This window comes from Labeo rohita, chromosome 21 (assembly GCF_022985175.1).
Source record: "Labeo rohita strain BAU-BD-2019 chromosome 21, IGBB_LRoh.1.0, whole genome shotgun sequence".
Lineage (NCBI taxonomy): Eukaryota > Metazoa > Chordata > Actinopteri > Cypriniformes > Cyprinidae > Labeo > Labeo rohita.
Window position 1 is genome coordinate 1,075,048 of NC_066889.1, and position 26,430 is coordinate 1,101,477.

Here is a 26,430-nt window from a genome sequence, read left to right on the forward strand (position 1 = left end):
ACATTGTTTTACATCGTAATAATATTTTACAATATAACATTTTTTCTGTATTTTTGATCAAGTAAATGCAGCCTTGATAAGCATTAGAAACATTTAAAATACATTACAAAAATCGTACTGATCCCAAACTTTTGAGCGGTAATGTTTTGTTTAGATTTCAATTATAATACATATTTTTAAAGGCTGTTTTCTCATAAGTTTTTCTTCCTTTATGCACTGTGCCAAAACTATTTACTTCAGTACTTACATACACAAACTGTCCAGTTCTATTCCAGTTCTAACAGAAGGACTGTTCAGACAACATTCACCTGATTAATATAACATTTAATATACAATGTATAATGAATGGGTGCCGTCAGATATGAGAGTCCAAACGGCTGATAAAAACGTCGCAATAATCCACAAATAGTCCACACCACTCCAGTCCATCAGTCAACATCTTGAAAAGACAAAAGCTGAAAAAATCCATCGTTAAGGCGTTTTAACTCCGAACCGTTGCTTCTGGCTAAAACACAAGTCCATAATCCATAACAACACTTCATCTAGTGGAAAAAGTCCATCTCCTGTTGTCTCTGACATCAAAAGCTAATTTGGCTTGTAAACAGTGCTTGATCTGTGCAGATTTCTCTCCTGGTTCAGACCAGACCACTGTTATTATGGATTATGGACATAAATGTTATGGATTATGGTAAAAATGTCTTAATGTTGGATCTTTTGTCTTCTCAAGATGTGAACTGATGGACTGGAGTGGTGTGGTTTACTTGTGGATTATTGTGATGTTTTTATCAACTGTTTGGGCTCTCGTTCTGACGGCACCCATTCACTGCAGAGGATCCATTAGTGAGACTCATCTCATCTTGGATGGCCTAAGGGTGGCGTCTTGCCGTTTCATAATATCTTTAAATTGAGTTGAAAACAAACATGCAGTGAAGTTTTGTCTAGATCTGTTTTTATGTGTTTGTGGCGGCAGACGGGCTTCTGTGGCCGATGGACGTCTGTGACACTCACATTCATCTCCTGGTCGAATCTGCGCTGCATCTGCTCCCGCTGCTCCTTCAGCTTCATGTTGAGCAAAGCCTGAGCGCGATGCTGCTCTTTCTGCAGGAGACGCAGATCTCTGAGCTCCTGACGCCTGTGTGTGTGAATGAACATAAAGACTCATGTGAGGAATCATTCATGACCTGTAAGTGTATCTCGTATGACAATCTTTCTTGAAATCTCTGGGGGGAAGTTTGTCTATACAATGGAAGTCAATACGGTTCAGTTACTTCTTTTGTGCTCTGCAGACAGACACACAGGTTTGGAACAACAGGACAGTCAGTAAATGATGACAGAATCCTCATTTTTGGGTGAGCTGTCCCTTTAAGACCAACATTTGAAGCAACACATGTGACGTCTCCCGCCAACCAAAGAATGTCCAGAATGCAGCGCTAGTCTGTTCTCCACGGTCACGGCCCACAGACGGCACTACAGGGGTATCATGGGAAAACGCCCCCACCTCATTCATTACATGGCTTCACTGACAGCCAAAGACCAGAGGAATGTTCCACAAAGATATTTTATGTGGGGTAAATTTTAAGCCTGTCAAGAACACGTCCCAGACATATTTCACCACAAAACCAAAAGAGAGAAAGATATTATATAAGCCGATGTAGACTTGTAAGTCTATTATTAGGAATGTTATGAGTTTTAAGTTAGATTTTTTACGTTTTTTAAAGAAGTCTCTGCTCTGTTTCTGCTCATCAGGGCAAAAATAAAGAAAAAAAACTGTAAAAGTGAAATATTATTTTAATTTAAATTATGTTTTTTCTATTTTAATATACTTTAAAATATAATTTATTGCTGTGATGTAAAGCTCAATTTCTAGCATCATTAATCCAATATACAAGTAACAATATACACAACCAACAAAAATTTAGGGTCAGTAATTTTTCTTTTTTTTTTTTTTTTTTCTTTTCTTTTATTCAGCAGGGATGTGTTAAATTGATTAAGAAAAGTGATAGTAAAGACTTATTTTCTTGGAAAATATTTCTATTTTGAATAAATGCTGCTCTTTTTAACTTTTTTATTCATCAAAGAAACCTGAAAAAAGTATCACAGGTTACAAAAAAAATATTAAGCAGCACAATGTTCCAACATTGATAATAAATCAATAAATAAAACATATTATAATGATTTCTGAAGGATCATGACACTGAATACTGGAGTAATGATGCTGAAAATTCAGCTTTGCATCACAGGAATTAATTATATTTTAAAGTATGTTAAAATAGAAAACTATCGTTTTAAATTGCAATAATATTGCACAATATTACTGGGTTTTTTTTCTGTATTTTTAATCAAATAAATGCAGACCAGAAGAGACTCCTTTAAAAAAACATTAAATCTTACTGATCCAAAACTTTTTAAAAACAGTGTGTATGTGTGTATAGATATACATACACATACTTTTAAAATATTTATCTTGATTTTGGGGTAAAATATGACCTGGATGTGTTTTTTTTTTTGTGAGGCTGAAGTGAGCTGTGCTCTTTTCTGGAAACTGATGGATATAATATCAAATGTAAGTTTACTATCAAACCACTAGATGGCAGAAGTGTTGTTGTTTTTAGGTGCAGATGTTGACAGCGTTCACGAGTGGTGGGAAACACTCCATGTGTAATCTGCTACCAGCAGCTAAGGTGTTTCACAAGAAAAGAGCCATTTCACAAGAATTCAGATGATGGATTTATCTGTTTAAGGGAGATCTGATGTCTAGATTTGTCCTTTAAAAGCAACCCACTTCCTCAGGCCCTACACAAAGCTTCCCTTGTGTATTTCTGTCCCAATCGGAAAGGATAAGGTCTTGGACCTGAGACCTAAAATAGTCTGTTTACACAGCCGAGATGCAACATCAAGTGGAAAAATGCTGCTAGGGCTTTTTTTTATACCCAAAGAGTTTGATTAAAGAGAATGAACTTGCCTGAGGAACCTCATTTCCTCGTCTTTCTTCTCATCATCAGTGATGATTTTAGAGGTGGTGACGCTGACCTCCACGCCGTCCACCAAGAACTTACGTGTGCGTTTGAGCGTCTTCTTGTTGTCCTGGTGGAAAAATAAATGAGAGAAAATTGTAGTGAGAGAAAAAAAAGAAAATGGAGACTGTAATGGGTGTGGTAGCAGGATTTTGGGGAACTGTGGATTTAAAAAAAAAAAAAAAAAAAGAAAAAGAAATTACAGAAGGAGAAGGACTTACAGAGTTATTAAACAAAACATTAAAAATATTTTTTTTTACTTGAAATAAAATGAAAGGTAACTGAGGTACTTGAGGTAGTTGCCAATGCAGCAGTTCTTATTTTATTTTAGTTTAACTTGACATACTAAAATCAACAAAGTTTTATTAAAAAAAATAAATAAATAAAAATAAAATAATAATAATAATAATAATCATAATAATATTTATAATATTGTATAATATAATATTGTCCTACTATATAATATATATATATATATATATATATATATATATAGATAGATAGATAGATAGATAGATAGATAGATAGATAGATACACACACTGGCCTTCAAAAGTTTAAGATCAGTGATCAGTAAGATTTTTTTTTTTTTAAGTCTCTGCTCATCAAGTCTGCATTTATTTGAACAAAAACACAAAAACAGTAATATTGTGAAATATTACTGTCAGAAAAAAAATTAAAATGATTTCTGAAGGATCATGTGACACTGAAGACTGGAGTAATGCAATAAAAATTCAGCTTTGATCACAGAAATCAATTATATTTTAAAGTATATTAAAAAAGAAACCTGTTATTTTAAATTATAAAAATATTTCACAACTTTACAGTTTTTTTGTTCTGTATTTTTGATCAAATAAATGCACCCTTGATGAGCAGAAGAGACTTCTTTAAAAAGCATTAAAAACAAAGCATACACATCTATATTAATATACATACATGCACTAAAATAACACTGATTGTTAGACCCAGAGGCATAATGAATGGCTAAATTGGAGGAAGAAAGACGAAATGACAAAGCAAAACAGCGTGAAGGGTGTGCGCAGGAAGCAGTCAGATTGCTGTTATCCTGTAAAGCCAGTTCTGACAGGAAGTGTCAGCAGCTCACGAGTACAACGTGAATGTATACAGCAGACTGAGAGAGCACAAGGGGCAATCTTTCAACAAAATGAAATAAATAAATAAATAACGTATGAATTGTGAATATTTAAACATGGTAGTATTTGTTGAATAACTAACTACAAAGTCAAATATCTGAACGCTCTGTCATTTCATTTCATTTGATCAGACATTGTTGAAATTGTATTTAATTGGATCTCGTCATCATCATTTGTCGACAAACAATTCTCAGACCCGTGTCTACTGAACGCAGCTGAGCAAACACTCACATCCTCTCTGAAAAGCCACTGTCGGCACAAGTTTGTCAATTTCATGCTGTACTTGTCAAGCCCTGAACGCGTCTACCCATCCTGTGATGTGGTTTCAGCACGATAAAGCCGCAGGTCTCTATGCAGCGTGCATGCATGAACGTTTGCTAAAGCTGTTGCTGAAGCCTTCTGATCGTGCAGTATCAGGTCGAGAGAGAGTTCAGCGTGTGAATCATGCTGCAAATATGGCAGACATGAGAAACGAGGCTGTTCTCTGGTGCCCTGAACAAAGAGCAGAACGCCAGCGACGGCACACTCAACAATCATCACACAGAGACTGATGCACAATGCTGAATGGAGCAGAGACAAAGAGCGTTTGGGAGAAACGCATGGAAAATCTGACGTGAGCTTCACAGATGAGACGCTTGAAATATGCAACAAATGAATGACTTCATTTAAAGTGTTGTTCCGGGTTCAAAACCAGTTTCTGAAGATTACAGTCAAGCACAATACAAGTCCATCGGGGAAGGCAGTGCACCGGAATATGTTGAGAATATACACATACACACTACAGTTCAAAAGTTTGAGACCAGTAAGATTTTTAATTTTTAAAAAATTCTGATTTTTGAAGAAGTCTCTTCTGCTCATCATTGCTGCATTTATTTGATTAAAAATACTGAGAATAATAAGAAATATTATTGCTATTGCTATTGCTATTTAAAACAACAGGTTTCTATTTTAAAATACCTTAAATATAATTTGATTTCTGTGATCAAAAATGAATTTTCAGCATCATTACTCCAGTCTTCAGTGTCACATGATCCTTCACAAATCATTCTAATATACTGATTTCACTGTAAAAAAAAAAAAAGAAATTCCGAGTCAACTTAAAATAATTTGTTGCCTGGCTGCCTTAAAGTTTTAAGTTAAGTCAGCTTCAAAAAGTTTAGTCAACTAGTTGTACTAAGTGACCACTTAGATATTTGAGTTGGTTCAACTTAAATTTTTAAGGCATCTGGGTAACAAACCCAGCTTTTTATCTTAGTCAACTCAAATATCTAAGTTCTCACTTAGTACAACCTATTATTAGTATAACAAATTATTTGAAGTTGACTCAACAAATTGTTTTTATTGTTGTTGTTGTTGTTTTGTTTTTTACATTGTTGCTGCTCAAAAAACACAGCTGGTCAGGATTTTTTTTGATGAATAGTAAGAATGGCACTTATTTGAAATTACAAAACAAAAAAAAGCTATTTAAAAAAAAAAAAACAACTTACTGGCCCCAAACTGCAGTGTATATCAACACATTTTATTGTGAATCATATAAACGCAAGCCTTATCATGACCATAATGCAGCTCCAGGAAGGGCTTTAAGACAGTAATATGAGTAAATAATTCATAACCCATCCCAGCTGTTATCATGTGCTTGTTTTTGCTTGAGCGATGCAATGGTTTTGGTACCATTTTGATGACTGATACTGACATTATCTAGGTCACTTCCCAACCAGGAGTGTGTGTACCAAAGGCAGGAATTCTAAATCTAAATATAGTTCACAAAATTATATTATCAGACAGTGATGTATTAAAAGTTGGATATAAAGTACATTTAACTAACTGCAGACATGCAGTACACTCAAGTAAAGCACTATATAGCAGATCTCAACTGTGTAATTGCTTATATCATCACAAAATGCAACTATATTATCACCCAGCTCTTTATATAAAGAAGTATGTCTGCATTTGTCTGCATACACACAGTATACTCCTGTAGAGTGTTATACATACTACATAGCAAATCACAGCTGCTGGATTGCTTGTATCATCACAAAAATTACATTTCTACATTATCACCCAGCTCCAACTGCAAAATGTGACTGTAAGGCATGAAAACAGTAAGATACTATAAACATAAACATCAGAATTTCCTGCAAAGCTGCTTTGAAACAATGTCTTGACTATTTCAGCAGGTTTTCAGATACCTTGGAAGCACTTCCTTTGTTTGGCAAGGTTTTGCTTTGTTAAGCCTATAAAATAGAAATGATGACTTAAATTGTAGGGTTGTCAATAAATTACAGGGCTGTTGCTTGGCCAAGCTACTTCGTGAGTCTCGTTCAAGGACTTCTCCAAGATGCTTTGGGAAGCAACCTGTAATTCCAAAATCATTCATTCGTATTTAAGATCTACATAGTTTTAAAAATGAATTTTCGTAATGTTCATCATTGGGTAAAGTTACTTTTACAAGTAAATTGTTACAATATTGCGTTACTCCCTAAAAAAGTAACTACACTGTAAAAAAAAAAAAAAAAAAAAAAACCCAATTTGTTGAGTCAGCTTAAAATAATTTGTTACCCTGCTGCCTTAAAATTTTAAGTTCAGTCAACTAAAATAAGTTTATTCAACTTGAAATGTTAAGTTGTACTAAGTAACAACTTAGATATTTGTGTTTGCTAAACGTAAGTAACCCAGCTGCCTTAAAATTTTAAGTTGATTCAACTCAAATATCTAAGTTGTCACTTAGTATAATTTAACATTTCAAGTTGAATAAAGGCAGCAGGGTAACAAATTATTTTAAGTTGACTCAACAAATTGTTTTTTACAGTGTAATTGTGTTAGTTACTTTTTATAAGAAGTAATGCAACGCATTACTTTTGTGTTACTTTTTCTCATTCGGGCTGGGCTTGCTTGGTTGGTTTTAATATAAAAAGTTCTCTTTTTGCCAAATGTAAAAGCCGTTTTACACCAAAAGTGAAATGAAAAAGCCTCAGGCTGAATGAAATGCAAATTTTTAAATTAAAAAGTAATGCATTACTTTACTAGTTACTTGGACAAAGTAATCTGATTACATAATTTGCATTACCAGTAATGTGTTTCCCCCCTAATAATAATAGCCTGTTTAATAATTTTACTTGCAATGCTAAATAAAGTCCAGCACATTTTTGGGTTTGTCTGAATATAGAAGGGCACGCATTCGTCCGTCTCTCAGTACAGAGAGTTGAAGCGGGTGCGGCAGGGATGGTTTGGATGGGAGAGGTTTCTGCTGGTGTCTGCAGACAGGCTCGGCTCTGTTTGAGGGCGTCCACACCCTGCGTGAGCTCTGTACCTACACTGTACTACTGTGTGTAACGACCCGCCCAGAGCCGCCCACGTTCCAGAACCTTCCACCGCCTCTCATAAGCAGGGCTCTGTTCTGCTGCGGTTCTGGCACTGACGCAGTAAACAGACGACCGCACGGTGAACGAGAGCACACATCAGAGTATTAGTAAAAGCAGGAGTGTTAAACACCAAGTTTGTCATTGGTGTTCTATATATTATCCATGTTTTACAGATAGTAGAACCAGCACACGATTTGGTTGCACCAAAAGGGAGGTTGAGGTTCTGAGGCACTGACAATCATAAAATTATTTTTTAAATTATATGTGCCTTTATTAATAAAATTACATATTCTCTCTCTTTGAAAGGCCCATTTAAAGGTATAGTTGACGCAAAAATGATATACAAGTTTAACAAACCTGTATGAGTTTCTTTCTCCAAAATATCTTCTTTTATGTTCAACAGAAGAATGTCGTAACCAAACAGTTGCTGGTAGCCATTGACTTCCATAGTATGAAAAAAAAAAATACTATGGAAGTCAATGGCTACCAGCAACTGTTCGGTTACCCACATTCTTCAAAATATCTTATAATATGAAGATGATTTTTGGGTGAACTATTCCTTTAACTGTACCACACTGAGTTTGATAGGGATGCAGATGTAAATTTACCTATAAATTGTAAGTTTAATTAAATAAATAAGTTAAAATGTTAGTATTCTGACAGCACAAATGAGTTTGGACTTTAACATTGTTCTTTCATAACCATAATCCATACATGTGTCTTACCATCATAAAAAGTAATTACTGTATATGGTTTCTAACTATATGGTTTCTTAAAAAAAAAAAAAAAAAAAACTTGCAGCCTAAACACATTTAGACTAATGCAAAAAAGTGCCTTATATTGCTTTACTCATGTAATATGTTTAACACAATATTCATGTAATATTGAAAACGTAATAATCATTTTGGTGATCTGTGGATGGAAAAGCAGTCTAACTGGAACTTTTTCAGTAAAAATTCAGTACATTTTTTACTCGAGACTTGTTTGACCAGAAGATTTGAAGATTTAAGACTCACTCTGACCAGATCATTTTAAGACTTGCACTGACCGTATAATTTGAATCAATGAGTTGTTTACTGGAGACCTGCTGCTCTGACAGGATTACTTGAATTAGTGAGTCATTTACTAGAGACTCACTCCGACTGGATCATTTGAATCAGTGAGCTGTTTACTGGAGACTCACTCTGACCAAATCATCAGAATCAATGAGTTTTTAACTGGAGACTCGATCTGACAGGATCATTTGAATCAACGAGTTGTTCATTTACAACTGCAACCGCAGTTGGATCAGTGCAATTCACAACTGAATCATTCAGTGCGATTTGTGACCCAACTTAACAGGTTCATTGAAAAGTATCAGCATGTTCATGAATTGGATGATTGGGTGATGATTTCTTGAGCTATGTTTTAAGAAACGTAGTAGATTAAAAAGAATGATATTATGCTTTGAATTGCAGTTTCACACTACACATCTGTGGTCGCCATTATCAGTTCATGTCAAAACACATTTCACACTACAGGACCTGAATTGTACAGAGATCTAGATGCTTAACCTGCTTAAAATATCCAATGCATCAGCAAATCCCTCAAATTGTATCTTTGATGATTCAAGCACTGAAAAGCATTGAAGAGAATCAAGGCTAAATCATGTAGTGCGGCTGGATCCCTGGAAGAACTACTGGAGAACAGTGTAACACACACAGATTTATAGGAAAACATGACTTAAACACAGACTCACCCGTAAAGAGATGGTGCCCAAGTCTTTGTTGACGGACATGTCACCTGACATGTTCAGACTGATGTCCATGCTCTCACTGGTCACATCGGAGTATCGTTTTGATAACCTGCCGTTGGCGTGAGAAAGCAAACTTTCCACATCCTCACCAGCCAATGAGGATCTGTCGCTCATCTCAGACATGCGTTTGCTCGGCTCCTTGGACTCGGTTCGGTTCGGTGCCACGTGCGGTTGCTGGCTAGGCGTTTCCATTGCACCGTGACCTTCTTCCTTCTCCGGTTCCTCCGGTTTCTCTGATGCCGAGGGCTGCTCCGTGGTTTCTGAGGAAGACTCTGATGACTCCGAGGGTTCTGTTGTTCTCAGCATAGGAAGCTCTGGTTCGGAGCTCTCGACCGCCTTGGTGTCCTCCTCAGACGTCGGCGTACTTTTTCCATCCTCAATGCCGGAGTCAGAGCTGGAGGTCTTGCCGGACGCCTCGCTCTCAGGTTTGTCGTGATCCTCCTCTGGAAACTTGTCGCTGAGATTGTCCTCCTGCTCTTTCAAAGGAGTTTCTGTGGACACAGGAGTCCTGGGCTCCTCCTCAAGCTCAACTGGAGTTTCATTGTGGCGATGGTCCCCAAATAAACTGGTCTCGCTGGTTTCTGACGGGTCTTTGATGGGGGCCTAAAAAGAACACAGACAGAAAGCGGCCTATGTGAAATAAAAGCCTGACAATTTTATTCTTTCTTCAAAATAAACCACTCCATCAGCTCTATTGTGAAGTATTGCATCTGTCACACTTGGAGGCCAAGCTTCACAAGTTTACTACAGCTTGTCAGAATAAACCAGCAATGCTATGGTTGGAAAGCCTCCAGTGCCTGTACTAAAACTGACAGAGGAAACACATAGAGATGATGTACCGCTGTTCATAACGACGCTGAAGTCGGCGGCAGGCCAGATGCTGACAGTAAACTCGTACACAGCCACAGGCCTTCAGCCTTTGTCCTATTGTCCTGTGCTTTATTTAACTCTAAAGAAATGTGGACAGCGTGTCTTTTGTTTCATTTTTACTCGAAGGCCAGATGAGAAGCGGAAGAGGAAGTGTATTAGGGGTTATTTTGGAACACTTGTACCATTGTGCCATGTCAACACATTTACTGCAAACGGCCTAGAATGGATCTTTAAATGGAGACGCTAATGTGAAAGTTGGGTGGGGGGCACAGGTCCTGTTACGGTCAGATTACATGAGCGGAACAAACGTCAGATCTACATTGTGCTATGAAGGGTACATCAAGGTGTTGTGGCGCCCATGAGACAGAAAAATTAGGCTACTTTTACAATGCTGTCGCGGGTTGTTTTTTAGTCCACCGATTGAAGCGATCTAATTGAACACTGTTTCGACTGAGGGGTCGGAGGGGAAAACTGCTGAAAAAATGTAAATGGGCTAGAGTTGTGCTAGTTTTGAATTGTAATTGGGCTGGTTTTGTTTTGCAGATCTGGCAACCCTGCTAGAGGGCTTCTACAAGTTTTATGAAGATCAATGTAATATTTTTGACATTTTTAAGACCAATTAAGGACAATTTAAGAGATAAACTGAAAGGAAAACATATGTCATTATGTTCTCTTAAGGGGAGACACTGCAGGCAAAAACAAGTCAAGTTTGAGATTTTGGGCTTTTTCGTTTTTCATAAAGTGTTTTTTTCAGACTAGTGGAAGGAAAATATCCAAAAGGCACTGTTAAGTGTTTCTTTTATAGCACTTTATCTGTTTGCGTCAACAGTTTTCAATTGTAATACATATTTTTAAGTTGAGTTTTTTTCTCCTACACTGAGCCATAAATCCCCACTTCAGTAGCACACCAACCTTCACATTTTTATTCCTGTACATATATCCTTAAGGTTTTCACAGAGGGATTTGTTCATATATAATTTGATTGATTATATGCAACATTTTATTCCCTAAAAAATTGTGAAAATATATTGTTTTCTGTCTGTTCTAAGTATTTTCTGAATTAAACAGTGACAAAAATGAGACCCAAAAATTCCCTCTGTAAAAACATGACTCTAATGTGTCAAAAAAATTAAACAAGAATTTTGAAACTGACTTCATCCAGCGTTTAGATTTTTGTATTGGAAATTAGTGCATATTTCATTAAATAATCCCTTATTTGCATATTTAAACTGAACATTTTGGGCAACTTGTAATACAAAAAAATGTTAGCCATTATCAATGTAATCAATCAACTGGGTAAGTAAGGTGATAACTATTAGTTTTTATTTACCCTATTCACCTGCAGTGTCTCACATTATACAGTGAGCTGTATAGCAACACTTTAAAGTTTGAAAATACAACTTCTAACAGATCTACATTATTCATTATACAAAAGTAAATTTGGTTTAAACACCTCTGTTCTCAAACACTAGAAAATGGAAATCACTTTTACTGTAACTTCCTGTAGCTCAAACATTAGAGTATGGCGCTTGCAGTGCCAATCTGGCATCTGGCAAATGCATACATGGAAAACGTACCTTCTGATTGCACTGCAAAAAGTGACTTTATTTTATTTATTTATTTATTTTTTTTTGTGAAATTGTTTAAAATGAAGTGAGGTTACGATTAAAACCAGAACAAATATCTGCCAACAGGCTAAAAAAAAAAAAAATTAACTTAATTCAATGGGGAAATTTTTGGAAACCCCACTGACAGACAGCAAAATGACATAAAAAATCTTGGGTTTTTGTGAAATTGATCAAAAAGAAGTAAGTTTATGATTAAAACAGGAACAAATACTTGTCAACATGCTCAGGAAAAAAAAAAGAAAAAAACAAACAAACAATTTTTTAAACCCCACTGACAGATATTTGTTTTTGCATTCAGCATAAACTCTATTACATTCGGTTCTTCTTTGAAAACAGGACTTCATATATTAATTTTGCATCTCAAGTATCTTGACGTAAGCCTGTTTAGATACTTGTATTAAATACTAAAGAAGATCTTATTTTTTTGCAGTCCATGCAACATTTATTGCCATGACTAAACATTAAACTTTTGACGTTTTGCTTTGACTTAAGACCTTTTTAAGGCATTTATTTTTGGAAAAGCAATTAAGACTTTATAAGACCTTTTCTTAGACTTTTTTATATATATATATATATATATATATATATATATATATATATATATATATATATTTTACGTGAAACATTAGCTTATGTAAATGCACATTTTATTTTATCTTGAAAGCTAAGCAAAGTCCGATTATTACTTGGAATACAAGGTGCTGAAGTGTTTAAGAGTTCTGGTTGTAATTAATTCATCAATGCATTGCATTGTTTGATACAGCATTGCATGCTCTGCCATATACATCTAATTTTAGAAATTGTATATTTACAAAAAACTGTGCATACTGTATACAATATATACACTGCAGCAATGGTAAGAGTTGCATAACCAAGATGAGCAAGTGTTTGCATAATTCATTGAGTTCTTGGCATGTTGTGCTGTAGAACACTGCTTTTGTTTATCATAGATACACCCGCACTGAATCGTAGAATAAACATACAATAACATTTAGAGTTGTCAAAGCACTAAACAACGTGTTTCTATTTACGCCCTAGGCACTTTTCCATGAGAAGTGCATTATTTGCGGTCTCTATCAGCGTATAATGAGAGATGTGTGATGCAGAGACGTGAGATGTGTGATGAGTGAGAAATGTCAGACCCGTACAGGTGAGTGGTCAGCAGGGTCCTCGTCTTCTCCTTCTTCATGATTGTCCTCGATCTCCTCCATGACCTCGGCTTTGGCCTCGGCCACCAGCTCTCTCAGCGGACGGTTGGTCTTCACCGAACTGACAAAAGGATGCTGAAACACAGAACACACGTGGAAAGATTATTCGGAAACAGTTACTCATTGTGCAAAACAAAAACAAGTCAACATAAACAGCATGCACAATAAATAACATAAGTCTGAGAATAGATATTTGGAGACTTTATTTGTTTTGATTGTGTGTCTTTCCACTCATCAGTGTCATGGTTGCTGTCAAAATGAATCAAAATGTAAACAGATTTCAAAATTTGTGTTGCTTTGCAATGTTTAGAAAAGAAATACAAATCAAATATAAAATGGTCAGAGAAAATATTGTTTGATTCAAAAATTGTTGGACTGCATATTTTGAAAATATTTATATAAAAAAAAACATCTTAAATATTTATTTCAGATTTAAAATTAATCTTCCAATATTTTAACTTTTTAATTTTGATTTTATTAATTGTATTTATTTTAATGTGCATTTTCATGGTTCTCTGATGGTGGTTACTGGTCAGAAAAAAAATATTAAAAAATGTTATTTTCATATTATATTTTGTATTATTATTATTAATTAATATTTTTAGATAGTGTTTCATTTTTATTTATTGTTTTTATTTTAAAATGATTACTTGTGTTAGTTAGGATTTGATAGCATGTTATTTCACTTGAAATACACTTGCAATCAGCAAAACTGGCAGTTCATTTAAAAAAATAAAATGAAATGTTGTTCTTGATAGAGTCTGAGGTTTAATTAGAAGAAGCGCTGAGTTAGATGAAGGTTGTGAGGTGCTCAGGTCCTGAGGACTTTAACTGAACTGTGAAAGCACCAGTGTAATAGAGAGAAACGCTGCTCTCATCTATTATTCAGCTGAGTTGCACCTTGTTTAATTGAAGCGTCCCAGCTGCCGAGCGTATGCGAGGGCGAGTCAAGCGTTAAAAACGTACAGCCAGCGATATCAATTACCCTCAACGATGACCGCAACTACAGCCAGTGATGAAACACTGCATCCCAATTCACAAACCATGCATCCTAAATTGCTTCCCAATTCATTGTTTGTAGAAAATAGCATTGCATGGATGATTATTGTGGCTTTGTGCACCATGCATATGATGCTCTTACATGCAAGTGATGCTGTTCTGTTTCAGGTATGTTAAGATCTTTTGACCTCCAGCTTGGTTTCGATGATTGCTTTAAACTAACGGCCTATAAACACTTCGACTTTGCAGTAAATGATTGGCACTCAGCATCTAACAGTGATATATGAACTCAGCACACAACTCTTCACAGAAAAGCGTGCGCCGCATATCAATGTCACCTTCAGCCCAACAACCACCTGTCTTCCAGGCTGCTTTGTATGCAGCAGAGCGTTAAACGAATATGTAATATGAAACACAGAAGAGAGAGTGCTATCAGAACACGAGTTCAAGTTGTTTTATATTCAGTGGCTGCTCTGCAGATGTTCACAATTAACTTTTAACACACATGCCAACAGCAACTGCATGTAAATAGCAAATAAAATAGAGGAATTACAAATTAATACATAAACAAATACATAAATATGGGTCAAAGACGAGACATCTTATTTTTTGTCTGCATAAAATTACATTTACATTAATTTTATATACATAGAAGGCATATTAAATGTAATTAAAGTGTCTTTAATGTTTCAAAAATAACTTCTGTGAAAATAAAATGCCAAAATATGGGTGAAATAATGCTCTATTTTCTTTCAGCACAACAAATATATTTATACAGAATGATACAACATACTTATTCTGGCCTTTACTTATTAAAAGATTTAAAACAACAGTTAATTTGTTTTTAGGGCTTTACTGTGATTCCAAAATAGAGCCTTTTAATGATGTCTAACTGTTACACTGAATGACATTTTAGTGGGTGTTTTCTGTAAATCACAGTGTTTTTAATGTTAAAAAAAAAACAAAAAACATTAAAGCTGCATTAAGCTTTTTATTGTTTTGATGCGTGAAAACCCTCTTCATCTTTGAACCACAGTGGAAAATTTAATAAGATGCTTGTAATTAATACAGGAATTCAGTGTAAAAACTACAAATAGTAAACTGTACACTGAAGGAAAATCTGAGGATTTGTGGGTTGTGACATCATCTGTACATCACTTCTTTATTATCTATGGTCAGATCACTGTTCTTACAATTTAATGTAAACTATGGTTTTGCATTTCTAATAAAATTTCCAGCAAGTTTTGAAGCCAGTTCAGGACTATTCTAGGCTGTTCTGCTCTACATAATCTTTTTCATTTTGCAAACTCTTTAACTCATTAGTTCAGCGGATGGGGTGGAGAAATATCCTAAAGAATGTAAATTGCTGTAACTCCCTTCATCCAGTGGGACAGGAAGCAGCAACTGCCTTGGCGAGATGTTTTGGGGTTTGCCGTGGCTGTTTGCCATTTATTTGCACATGCTGTTTTGAAATGCATTTGCATTAAATGACACCAGAGCAGTAACGTACAGCATGTGGACACATGACAAGTCTATGTGTGAAATTCCTTACGTCTAGAAGCTGAGCAGCCGTCGGCCTCGTCTCGGGGTTTCTCTCCAAAGCTGTTTTCAGGAAATCGTTAAATTCCATTGACCTAAAATATACAAAAGCCTTAAACATTCGCCCAAGAGGGGGATACAAAATCTTGTTATGTAATGGTGATAAAATAACATTCAACAGCCATTACTTTTCAACATTCAGTCAGACTCTAGAAATGTTAAAAGCTATAAATTAAAGAAAAAAACCACAGTCATGCTGAGAGAACAGCCCATCTTTGGAAGGAATGTTACAGTAATGATGTAAGTGACTAAAATCTTAGGCGGTCACTCCCATGCCCCCTGGACTTTGTGGCTTACCACTTGGCAGGATGGTCCAGGGTGGGCGGCTCAGACTTGGCAATTTTTAGCAAGACCCTCATGGGGTTCAGCTCGTGGTGGGGCGGCTCTATCTGAGCCAGCTCGATCAGCGTGATCCCCAGTGACCAGATGTCGGCTTTGTAGTCGTATGGAGCGTCCTTCATGGTCTCACACATCACCACTTCTGGAGCCATCCTGAACACACAGGAAACACCAAAGCAGGTACATCAGGAGCTGGTCAGACCAAGTATTAAGACTGCACATATGTAGCCAGCAATGCTGGGTAGTAGTCAGTTAGATGTAATCTGGATTATGTAATCAGATTTGGAAAAGTAATCAGATTTTGAAAAATTATTCACAGAATTACAGTAAACTATTCTTAATTGATCCACCCCAGTTCTGTTCAGTTTCTTAATAAAGCAACCACTTAACAACATTTTTAAAAGTAATGCATTACAATATTGCGTTACCCACTAAAAAGTAACTAATTACGTTACTTAGTTACTTTTTATGCAAAGTAATGCATTGTGTTACTTACTTTTGCATTACTTTTGCGTTACTTTTGTGTTACTTTTGTGTTACTTTTTTTTTTTTTTTTATCTGGGCTGGCCTTGCTTGTGATAAACGAGTTAGATCAAAAGTAATCTAAAAGTAATCAAAAAGTAGTCAGACTACATTACCTAATATGTGTAATAGCACTGTGTAATATTGCTTTACTCCCTAACTAATTACTAATTACTTTTTATGGAAAGTAATGCATTACGTTACTTTTGTGTTACTTTTTTAATCTAGGCTGGGCTTGCTTGTGATCGAAAGTAATCAAAAAGTAGTCAGACTACATTACCTAATATGTGTAAACCAGATTATGCTATTAAGTTACTTTTAAAAGTAATGCATTACAATATTGCGTTACTCCCTAAGAAGTAACTAACTTCATTAGTTACTTTTTATACATCACGTTACTTTTGTGTTACTTTTTTAATCTGGGCTTGCTTGTAATAAACGAGTTAGATCAAAAGTAATCTAAAAGTAGCCAGACTACATTACCTAGTATGTTTAAACCAGATTATGTTTTTAAGTTACTTTTAAAAGTAATGCAGTACAACATTGTGTAAATTCCTAAAAAGTAACTAATTACGTTACTTTGTTACTTTTTTATGGAAGTAATGCGTTACGTTACTTTTGTGTTACTTTTCTAACCTGGGCTGGGCTTGCTTGTGATAAACGAGTTGGATCAAAAGTAATCAAAAAGTATTAATTTCATTAGTTACTTTTTATGTAAAGTAATGCATCACGTTACTTTTGTGTTACTTTTTTATTCTGGTCTGGGCTTGCTTGTGATAAACAAGTTAGATCAAAAGTAAATCTAAAAGTAGTCAGACTACTTTTCCTTAATATGTGTCAATGTTCATCAAGTAATTTGTAATCAGTAATGGACCAGAAGTTTTAAGTAATCTACCCAGCACTGTTAGCCAGTGACTGAAAGAATTTACTCCAGGCCATTAATAGAACTGATAACGTTTGTTTACGAGTTACGATAAAAAGAACCTAACATCAACTAGTGCTTGTGTGCACTTAAAGAAAGTACAAAGGTAGGAAAGATATTTCATATCAGGACATTCACACTGAGCTCTAGTTAATGATTGCTTTAGTCCTGTGGGACACAACTGTCCCTTTCCATTAGCTTCATCTCAATTATAAAATGTGTAATTATTAAGTAGAAATTTTGTTTTATATAATTATATACTGTAGAGACACTGAAATTTTGGCTACTGACCCAAAACCGTGACATCTAATTAGAGCCTTTTTACAGCTAGCTATACCACCAAATAAACATGAATAAACATCTGAAGGCATTGAAAGAAACAGAACTACTTCCTGAAATGAATCATGTCTCATGCAATCACTCATTCTTTCAACCACAGAAAGACGTCAATAAAAAAAGCTTCACATAACGTCACATTTACCTTTAGAAAGTCATCCACTGTCCATATCTTGTTAGACAGCTAGCATTTTATCATTTTGCTAAATGTATGCACTATATCACATATTCATTATATTTCAAATAACCTGTTGTCTTCACTATTACATTTTTTTTTAAACAAATCTATCATTAAACAAGTTATTACAGCCACTGTTTAAATGGTAAATATTAATAAGGATATTCCAATTAGATCAAATTTAAGCAGCATCGACTGCATTTGTCCAATATCTATTTGCCTGAATTGATTACAACAGCATATCGTTAGCACTTACCAATATGGCGTCCCGATAAAAGAGTCTCGTCTTTGAAGGGTTTTGGTGTTTTTGGCAGAAACTCCAAAATCCGCTGTAACAAAAAACAGAAATGTTGAATTACATGAAGATTTTATCCTAGTCTGTAAAACCTCTAATATACATTATACACTATGTTACACGTTAACTTTGGGGTCAGTAAGATTTTTAAATGTTTCTGAACGAAGTCTCTTCTGCTCATCAAAGCTGCATTTGTTTAATAAAAAATATACAGTAAAAACTCAAATAGCTAGTTTTTACGTGAATGTGTTAAAATGTAATTTATTCCTGTGATCAAAGCTGTATTTCCAGCATCATTACTCCAGTCTTCAGTGTCACATGATCCTTCAGAAATCATTCTAATATACTGATTTGCTGCTCAAGAAACATTTCTTTTTATCGACTTTGAAAGCAATGCCGTTTAATATTTTTGTGGATTTTATTTTCCAGGATTCGTCGATAATATCAAGTTCCTTCAAATAGTAAAAAAAAATATACAACATCGGTTGTTTTGACTGTATTTTTGAACAATTATGTTTAATACTGCTGCGATCTGAAGCACATCAGTATGTGTAAGTTTTTCTCACAGGAAGTGGTAAAGGTCTGATCCTCGTATGACTTGGCCTGACATTCTGAGCTACCATTAACCAGCAGAGAGCGAAGGCACATTCGGTTACACGTTAAGCAGCATTTAGAGGGAATAATTCTCTCATTCAATCACTAAATCCAGTGAGACTTGAACAGAGAAGTGTAATGAAATAGAAAGTCTTGGCAAACTTTGGTACTTTACAATGCAACCTTCATACAATACAATGCAAGGTTTTAAGGACTCTGTGTGTGTGTGTGTAAGTGTGAGAGAGGTCAAAAGAATTAGTAAGATATTTTTAGCTCTGTTACAAAACCTAGTGTTTGTAAAATGTTTTTGAGTAGCAAGTTTAAATTATATTTTAACATATATTCACATAGAAAATGTTAGCAGAAAATGTATTTTTGTGCCTTTTTATCCAGCACTGGTAGGCATTAGAGACTTCTAAAATAAAATAAAGTGTCCAAATCAATCATTTATGTTCCAATTCAGTTAGGATATTCCTTTAGAAGGCAGCTGCCTATGCATCGAGGCTGCTTACTAGGTTTTGTAACATAATTATCGGCCCTCATCAAATTAGAACGAGTTTGTGTGCTTGAGAAAAAAAAAGACAAATGATACCAGATAAATGGCCTTAATCCAGAAGAGAAACCTCAGCACAAATCAACTTGTTTAATTCCATAATTGTGGTTGCCAGAGCTAAACCGCACCCGATTGTAATCAGATGATCCGTCGCACTGATCCGTTTATATACAAACCTAGCTTGATGTCTCCGTCCAGTGTGAGGAGGATGTTTCCAGCCTTCAGGTCTCTGTGGATGATCTTCATGCTGTGGAGATACTGGAGAGCCTCCAGCATTTGTTTACAGATCACTTTAATCTGAGGTTCCTGAAGACCCCTGTCCAACTCTGAAAGACACAAACAATATATTCTTCAGATTAGCGCACCAAATGAGTAAAACATGTTAAAAGAAAATGAAATAGCTGTTATGCAACGCTACATTATATTACATAGAGACTAAATAAGCCTTGTTCTTAAGACTATTAAAGGGTATTTGATAATTAAAAATGAAAGTTCTGTCAATGTCAACAACACAAACATGCATATTCAGAGTTCAAGAGGCAGGGTGGTGTAACCAAAGCCAATGAACTTTGAGTGACCTTGACCAGCTCGTTCATAAAACATCCAAAATAATGCAATATCCTGTTTAAACTTAAGGAAAAATGAGTTTGCTTACTCACCCATGAGCAAAGATCATAAAAGGAAGCTGCGGGGGGCTTTTATGAAAAAATGATAACATGAAGGAAAACATAATAGGAGATGCAGGTCTTACCCAACATGATGGCATCCACCGCACCTCCGGGGCAAAACTCGATCATTATCTGTGAGGGGAAATGAGGTACAACATGAGATGGGTTTGTTCAGGAGAGAGTTTTCTGGCAAATTCAGACACAGAAGAACTCAGTGGAGTTCAAAGAAAAGAGTCATTTGATGTAAACAGGAAAAGGTGGTGCAGTGTATGCGAACAGAACAGAGAACAATGCCAGATTGATACGGTTTATTTAAGAATTTGAAGCATGAACATTATGGCTCGTTCAAAAGTTTGGGATCAGTATGATTTTTAATGTTTTTTTCTCTTACGTTCATCAAGGCTGCATTTACTTGTATTGTACAAAATACAGAAAACAACTGTAATATTGTGAAATATTATGACAATTTAAAATAATGTTTTTCTATTGTAATATACTTTAAAACCATATTTATTCCTGTGATGCAAAGCTGAATTTTCAGCTTCATTACTCCAGCCTTCAGTGTCACGTGATTCTTTATGCTGATTTACCATCAAAGTTGAAAACAGGTCACATTTTATCAATTTAACACATCCTTACTGAATAAAATTATAAATCTCTTTCAAAAAAAAGAAAAAAAGAAAAAAAAAACATATTGACCCTAAACTTTTGAAGGGTAATATATTGTTACAAAATATTTCTATTTTAAATACATGCTGTTCTTTTTGAGAAGTCTCTTCTGCTCATCAACACTTTAAAAAAAAAAAAAAGGTGCTTCATGATGCCATAGAAGAACCTTCTTTGTCTAAATGGTTCCATAAAGAACCTTTAACATCTGAAGAACCTTTCTGCTTCACAGAAGGTTATTTGTGGCGAAAGAAGGTTCTTCAGATTATAAAAAGGTAAGAAAGATATGGATTTTTAAAGAACCTTAGACTGAACGGTTCTTTGTGGAACCGAAAATGGTTCTTCTATGGCATCGCTGTGAAGAACCTTTTAAAGCACCTTTATTTTTAAGGGTGAAGGCTGCATTTATTTGATCAAAAATACAGTGAAAACACTAATATTGCAAAATATTGTCAAATTAAAATAACATTTTTCTAAGCAGTTGTGCTGCTTCATATTTTTCTGGAACTTGTGATTCTTTTGTCAGGATTCTTTGATGAATAAAAAGTTAATAAACATAAAAAAAAGTTACTAATGCCAAATGAAACGACAAATACTTTAAACTAAAAATCAGCTGCTGATTTTTCCTATCATGGTTTTTAAAATCAGTCTTTCAGGCTTACTTGCTGGATAAGCAAAATTACCCTGAGATGATGATAATTGGGGTATAATATAGTTGGCCTGAAGATTCACCTACACACACAGTTTAGTGAAAGGATATAATTTACACTGAGACAAGCAGACAAAACACAACAAGCTTCCAGTGACCACAAATGTATTTTTGCAGACTGGAAGGGGAAATTCTGCACACGACACAATTGCAACCAATCAGAACACATCTGATGTTTAAATAGTTAAGTGGCGAAAACGTCTGGATCATTTTTTGGACATTTCCACGGAAGAGAGAGGTTTGATCACAGCCTGGTTAGAAAAACAAATGAACTCATGTCACTGTTATTCCTACAGAACCGGAGTTATTCAGTGTCGTTAGCGGAGTCTCTGTATATATTTCTAGACTGTGCTGATGTTTCAGTTTTTGTTCCTCTAACTGAACACGTTTACAGATGGTGTAATAAAAAGTGTTTTTTTTTTTTTTTTTATTGCATTCATTCAGGTCTTAAATTTACCACTCAAAACATCCACAATTGATGTGCATGCAAAAAAAATAAAAAAATAAAATAAAATAAAATAAAAATAAAACAGCTTTTCAGCTAGTTCAGCACTGAACCATCTCTTATCTGAAATAAATATGAACCTGCCTCAAGTTAAATCTATGCAGTAATAATATTTTACTATCATAAACTCATATCATAAAAACAAAAATGCTATGACATGTCTAACAATGTCATCACATGTTCAAAAAACAAAGATAAAATATATCTCTGTGTGTATCAAACATGTTCAAGTAATCTTGACTTGACAAGTTCCCAACATACAAAAATAGTGGTGTTGTGAATGATAACCATCTTAAATCTTAAAGCAAATTCCTGAGTCATCAGACAATTTCACAGCATTTTCTCTATGCTCCCTCCAGATGAATGGGGTGACTGACTCCCTGTCTGACATGAGCCAAGAAAACCTACACCCCACATCGCCTGCCAAAACAATAATGGGCCAGGATCTTCACATACTGTAATCTGGCTGTCACTGACATGAATTTACAAGTTTTGCACACAGCTCTCCAAACAGATCCAGAAAGTTCCATCAAATGTTCTATAAAAATACATTAGTAACAGGAATTTCCCTGGAACTGAGAGAGAGAGAAAGCACTCAGAAGAGTAAAACTTAAGGAATGTGTCACAAATTTCATGCCTGTCAATCAATCTGTCTTGACCTACTTTAAGAAGAGGCATCATGCTGCAACTTCATGGTCAAGATTTTGACATGTAAAAGGACATTATGTAATCTGTGTTGTTTCAAACACGTACATCATCAAATTAAAGAATGAAAAAATACAAGGCACAATAAACACATCATTAAACTAGTCCATGTGACTTTTGTACTATATTTTTAAACTCTTCTGGAATCATATAACACTGTATGAGGAAGAGCCTAACTTGTCACTGTCATTCTTCAAATTCATACGGGTTTGGGATGACATGATTAATGATCACAGCATTTTCATTTTTGGCTGAACTACTCCTTGAGAAATGTACATTTGAGAAATGCATTTCGACACGAGACATGAATGCATTCTCGAAAGCATTCACCCTCTCATGTCTCGACCCCTGTGGACCGGTAAAAACAAGTGTCTGTATATTTAGTGATGATGGCGATAACACAGTGACACACGGATTCATGACTGCCTCCAAGATACATAAACCACATACCAAAGCAAAGGGAAATGGCATCAGTCCAACAAACCAGAGCACAAACCAACAAAACTGCTGTTTTTTCTGATGGAGCATCTTCACTCCTGAATGCTTAGATTTGGGTAGTTGACAAATAGGCAGTAAAAAATGCTTATTTTGTAAAAGACAATTTTTTAAGAATAAATGCATATTTTTATGTAGTTTGAAGTCTGATCTTTGCAAAAAATATAAAGGCTCACTAACTTCGTAGATTCTTTCATTGTTTTGTTTTTTGTTTGTTTTTTTTTAACAGTTTTACTGAACTGTGCCATAAATTTGTCCTATGGTGTGACATAGCAAAAATTAAAAAAAAAAAAAATTATTAATATATAAATAGCATGACAGAAATTTATCTTCATTGTCAGAAACTTATTTTCATATAGTGTTATTTACTTAAAGTGAAATTATAATTAACATAAATTTTTCCACCATGACTTATTGGAAAATTTCATGAAAAACTTTGCTGTCATCCGTTCAAAACTACTGAGAATTATACCATTTTAAGATGAATGATATTTCTATCTTCCCTATTGCAATACTCAACTGTTTTTGTTTTAAGATAAAGACAAATCTGTGGTTCTTTTATGTGTGTCACACCACAGGACATTATGTCACAGAAATGATCGTTATTAAAGTATTTCTATTTAATTTTGAACATATCAAATGAGAGAGTTTAATTTTAATACAAACAATATCAACATGTTTTTTTAAACAAAACAAAATAATTTTCATCTACAAAATTCAGTCTCGCAGTCAGTCAGTATTGAAATCAGTTACTGAAACTCTTCTAGCCCCTACACTGCAGGTACAGCACAGCTAAATATGATTAATATTAAAACTATTTTCATAAAGATTTGTATTACTTTTTTTTTAAATATATGGCTACTCTTTTTAAGGCATCATGTTGACTATTTACTTTCTGCATCGTTCTCTTAGGATCACCTCCCTTCTGGTGGATCCCTGTTCATTTTCTGTCTATATTTCTGTTTCCTCTCTCTTCCACTAATTTCTCTCCCCCAATTCTTTCTGTTTCAAAACGAAAGTATCATATTTTATGCTTATTTTCATGACACCTTGTAAGAGTACAAGTTTTCTGCAAAAACATCAGAAAATAGTTTAAGTATTGTAATTATTACATTTAAGAACACTGAAAATAAGTTAAACCAATCTTATTTGATTATTTAAAATGCTTTTTAAAGAGACCTTGTCCTTGGTGTGACATTTTTGTCCTATGATGTGACAGTACAGGTGTCACACCGAAGGACATTATTTGTCACACCACAGGACGTTTTAACCTTTTTGTGTCAATTAATGACCTTGCTATTCCGAGCTAACCTGTCATTAGTGGTTTGCAAGACACGTTTGCATCATTGTTCATGATTACGTAGTTTAACATACATTTTTTAAATTAAAAATATAATTTAGGGATGTCACACCAAAGGACAACAAAACACTTTTCTAGTTGTTCCAAAAAAAGTTAATTTCTGAACAATTCTGAGACAAAGATGTACCATGTGCACATGTCATGGGCTTGATAAGGGGCTTCAGTAACATGACCATGAATGGGGTCCTTCAACTAATTAAAGTTTTCTCTGGAATTGTCCGATTTAAAATCAGGATACGGTGTCACACCAGAGGACATGGTTTTCAGAGACAAACTGTATCAAATTCCTATGTTTTCAGAACTACATGGATAAAAACAATTAATGCCATTTACTAAAATAGACACTTGTACTATTACGCCGAAGGTATTTATTAACATTTTTATGCATTTCTTTTTCATTTATAAAAGTTGTAATTTCTTGAACCATACTTGAGACAGTCACACCATAGGACAATTTTGAGATTTTGCTGATGTAAAATAACACAACAGCTTTTATAACAGCAGATCCATGTAGGACAAAGAAATGTTCAACGATTTACTGCATTTTAAATAATGCCAATATTAATAATTATATTCATTTTTGTCTTGTGGGAAAGTGAAAATGCCATGTCACTTCAACAACCCATTTACACACTTAGACATGCAAACAAAACACATGAGGGACATCATACAATTTTTAATTCATTTACATTTACTGGGTGTTTGGTTGCCAAGTTGTTGCTTTGTGTGTTATTTCGGGTGTTCTGGTTGGCTGGTATGTTCTGATTAATAGGCCTCTGGTCTCTAGATAAAGTGACATTGGGTTTCATTCACTAATGTGTTAAGAATAAATTTTCTGTAATATATAAAATTCTCTAGGACATACTGTACTCTACATATGGACTGGGATCTGACTCAGGGTTTGTTCAACCCCAAAAATTAAGTTTAATAACAGTAATGCTTGCCCTAGAGACATGAATCTGTGCTCGCCCTAAACAACCGCATATTATGAGGCTGACGTCACCAAACAAGTTTGCCTGTCTCATCATCGAACTATTATATAATTGTTGTATGACGTGATCGGCCATACGTCCAGGGTGTTTCCCTATGACCTGAGACCCTGGATTAGGCTCCAGCATCTCTGTTACCCTACACAGGAAAAGCGGTTCAGAAAACGGATGGATAGATGAAAGAATGCCACATCTACTGTGTACTACAAAAAAGACTGACTTTCAGCATATTCATTACTGAACACGTGTAATGCCAACATTGTACAATGAGTCACTGGCCTGACGGATAATCCAGGCGTTTTCAAACAATAGACACATGACTGCATGTTTGCAGAAAGAATGTACAGGAAGAGCATATTCAACATCGGAGCTATTACGACACAATCCTGAAAAAAGAAAACACAGAAAATACAGCCACAATGTGAATATTGACTTTTAATTCAATATTAACATCCTAAATCAGTATTTTACTATTATATAATAATAACGTTAATAATAAAGTTTCCAAACATGTAAAGTTCAAACAATTGTATTTTCACTAAAATATTTTAGGCCAAAGTATATTTCAGATAAGTATGGTTTAATGAAATATGTATTATGTAATATTTATACAAGCTGAATAAATAAGCTTTCCACTGATGTACGGTTTGTTAGGATAGGACAGTATTTGGCCAAGATACAACTATTTGAAAATCTGGAATCTGAGGGTGCAAAAAATTCTAAATATTGAGAAAATCACCTTTAAAGTTGTCTGAATGAAGTTTTCAGCAATGCATATTACTAATCAAAAATTAAGTTTTGATATATTTACAGTAGGAAATCTACAAAATCATGGAACATGATCTTTACTTCCTACATGATCCTAATGATTTTTGGCATAAAAGAAAAATTGATCATTTTGACCCCTACAATGTATTGTTGGCTACTGCTACAAATATACCCGTGATACTTACGACTGGTTTTGTG

General features: G+C 34.8%; 1 protein-coding gene across 1 annotated transcript in view; it reads right to left on the reverse strand.

The window, feature by feature from the left end:
• Window positions 1-26,430, reverse strand: part of stk10 (serine/threonine kinase 10) — a 53,725-nt gene that overhangs the window by 10,940 nt on the left and 16,355 nt on the right. Inside the window, exons 3-11 of the mRNA XM_051093611.1 lie at window positions 20,119-20,167; window positions 19,544-19,693; window positions 18,182-18,254; window positions 15,926-16,120; window positions 15,582-15,663; window positions 12,965-13,105; window positions 9,268-9,927; window positions 2,963-3,084; window positions 926-1,132 (exon numbers count right to left, since the gene is read on the reverse strand). Of these exons, the coding sequence (XP_050949568.1) occupies window positions 926-1,132; window positions 2,963-3,084; window positions 9,268-9,927; window positions 12,965-13,105; window positions 15,582-15,663; window positions 15,926-16,120; window positions 18,182-18,254; window positions 19,544-19,693; window positions 20,119-20,167 (1,679 nt within the window). The remainder of the gene's footprint in view (window positions 1-925; window positions 1,133-2,962; window positions 3,085-9,267; window positions 9,928-12,964; window positions 13,106-15,581; window positions 15,664-15,925; window positions 16,121-18,181; window positions 18,255-19,543; window positions 19,694-20,118; window positions 20,168-26,430) is intronic.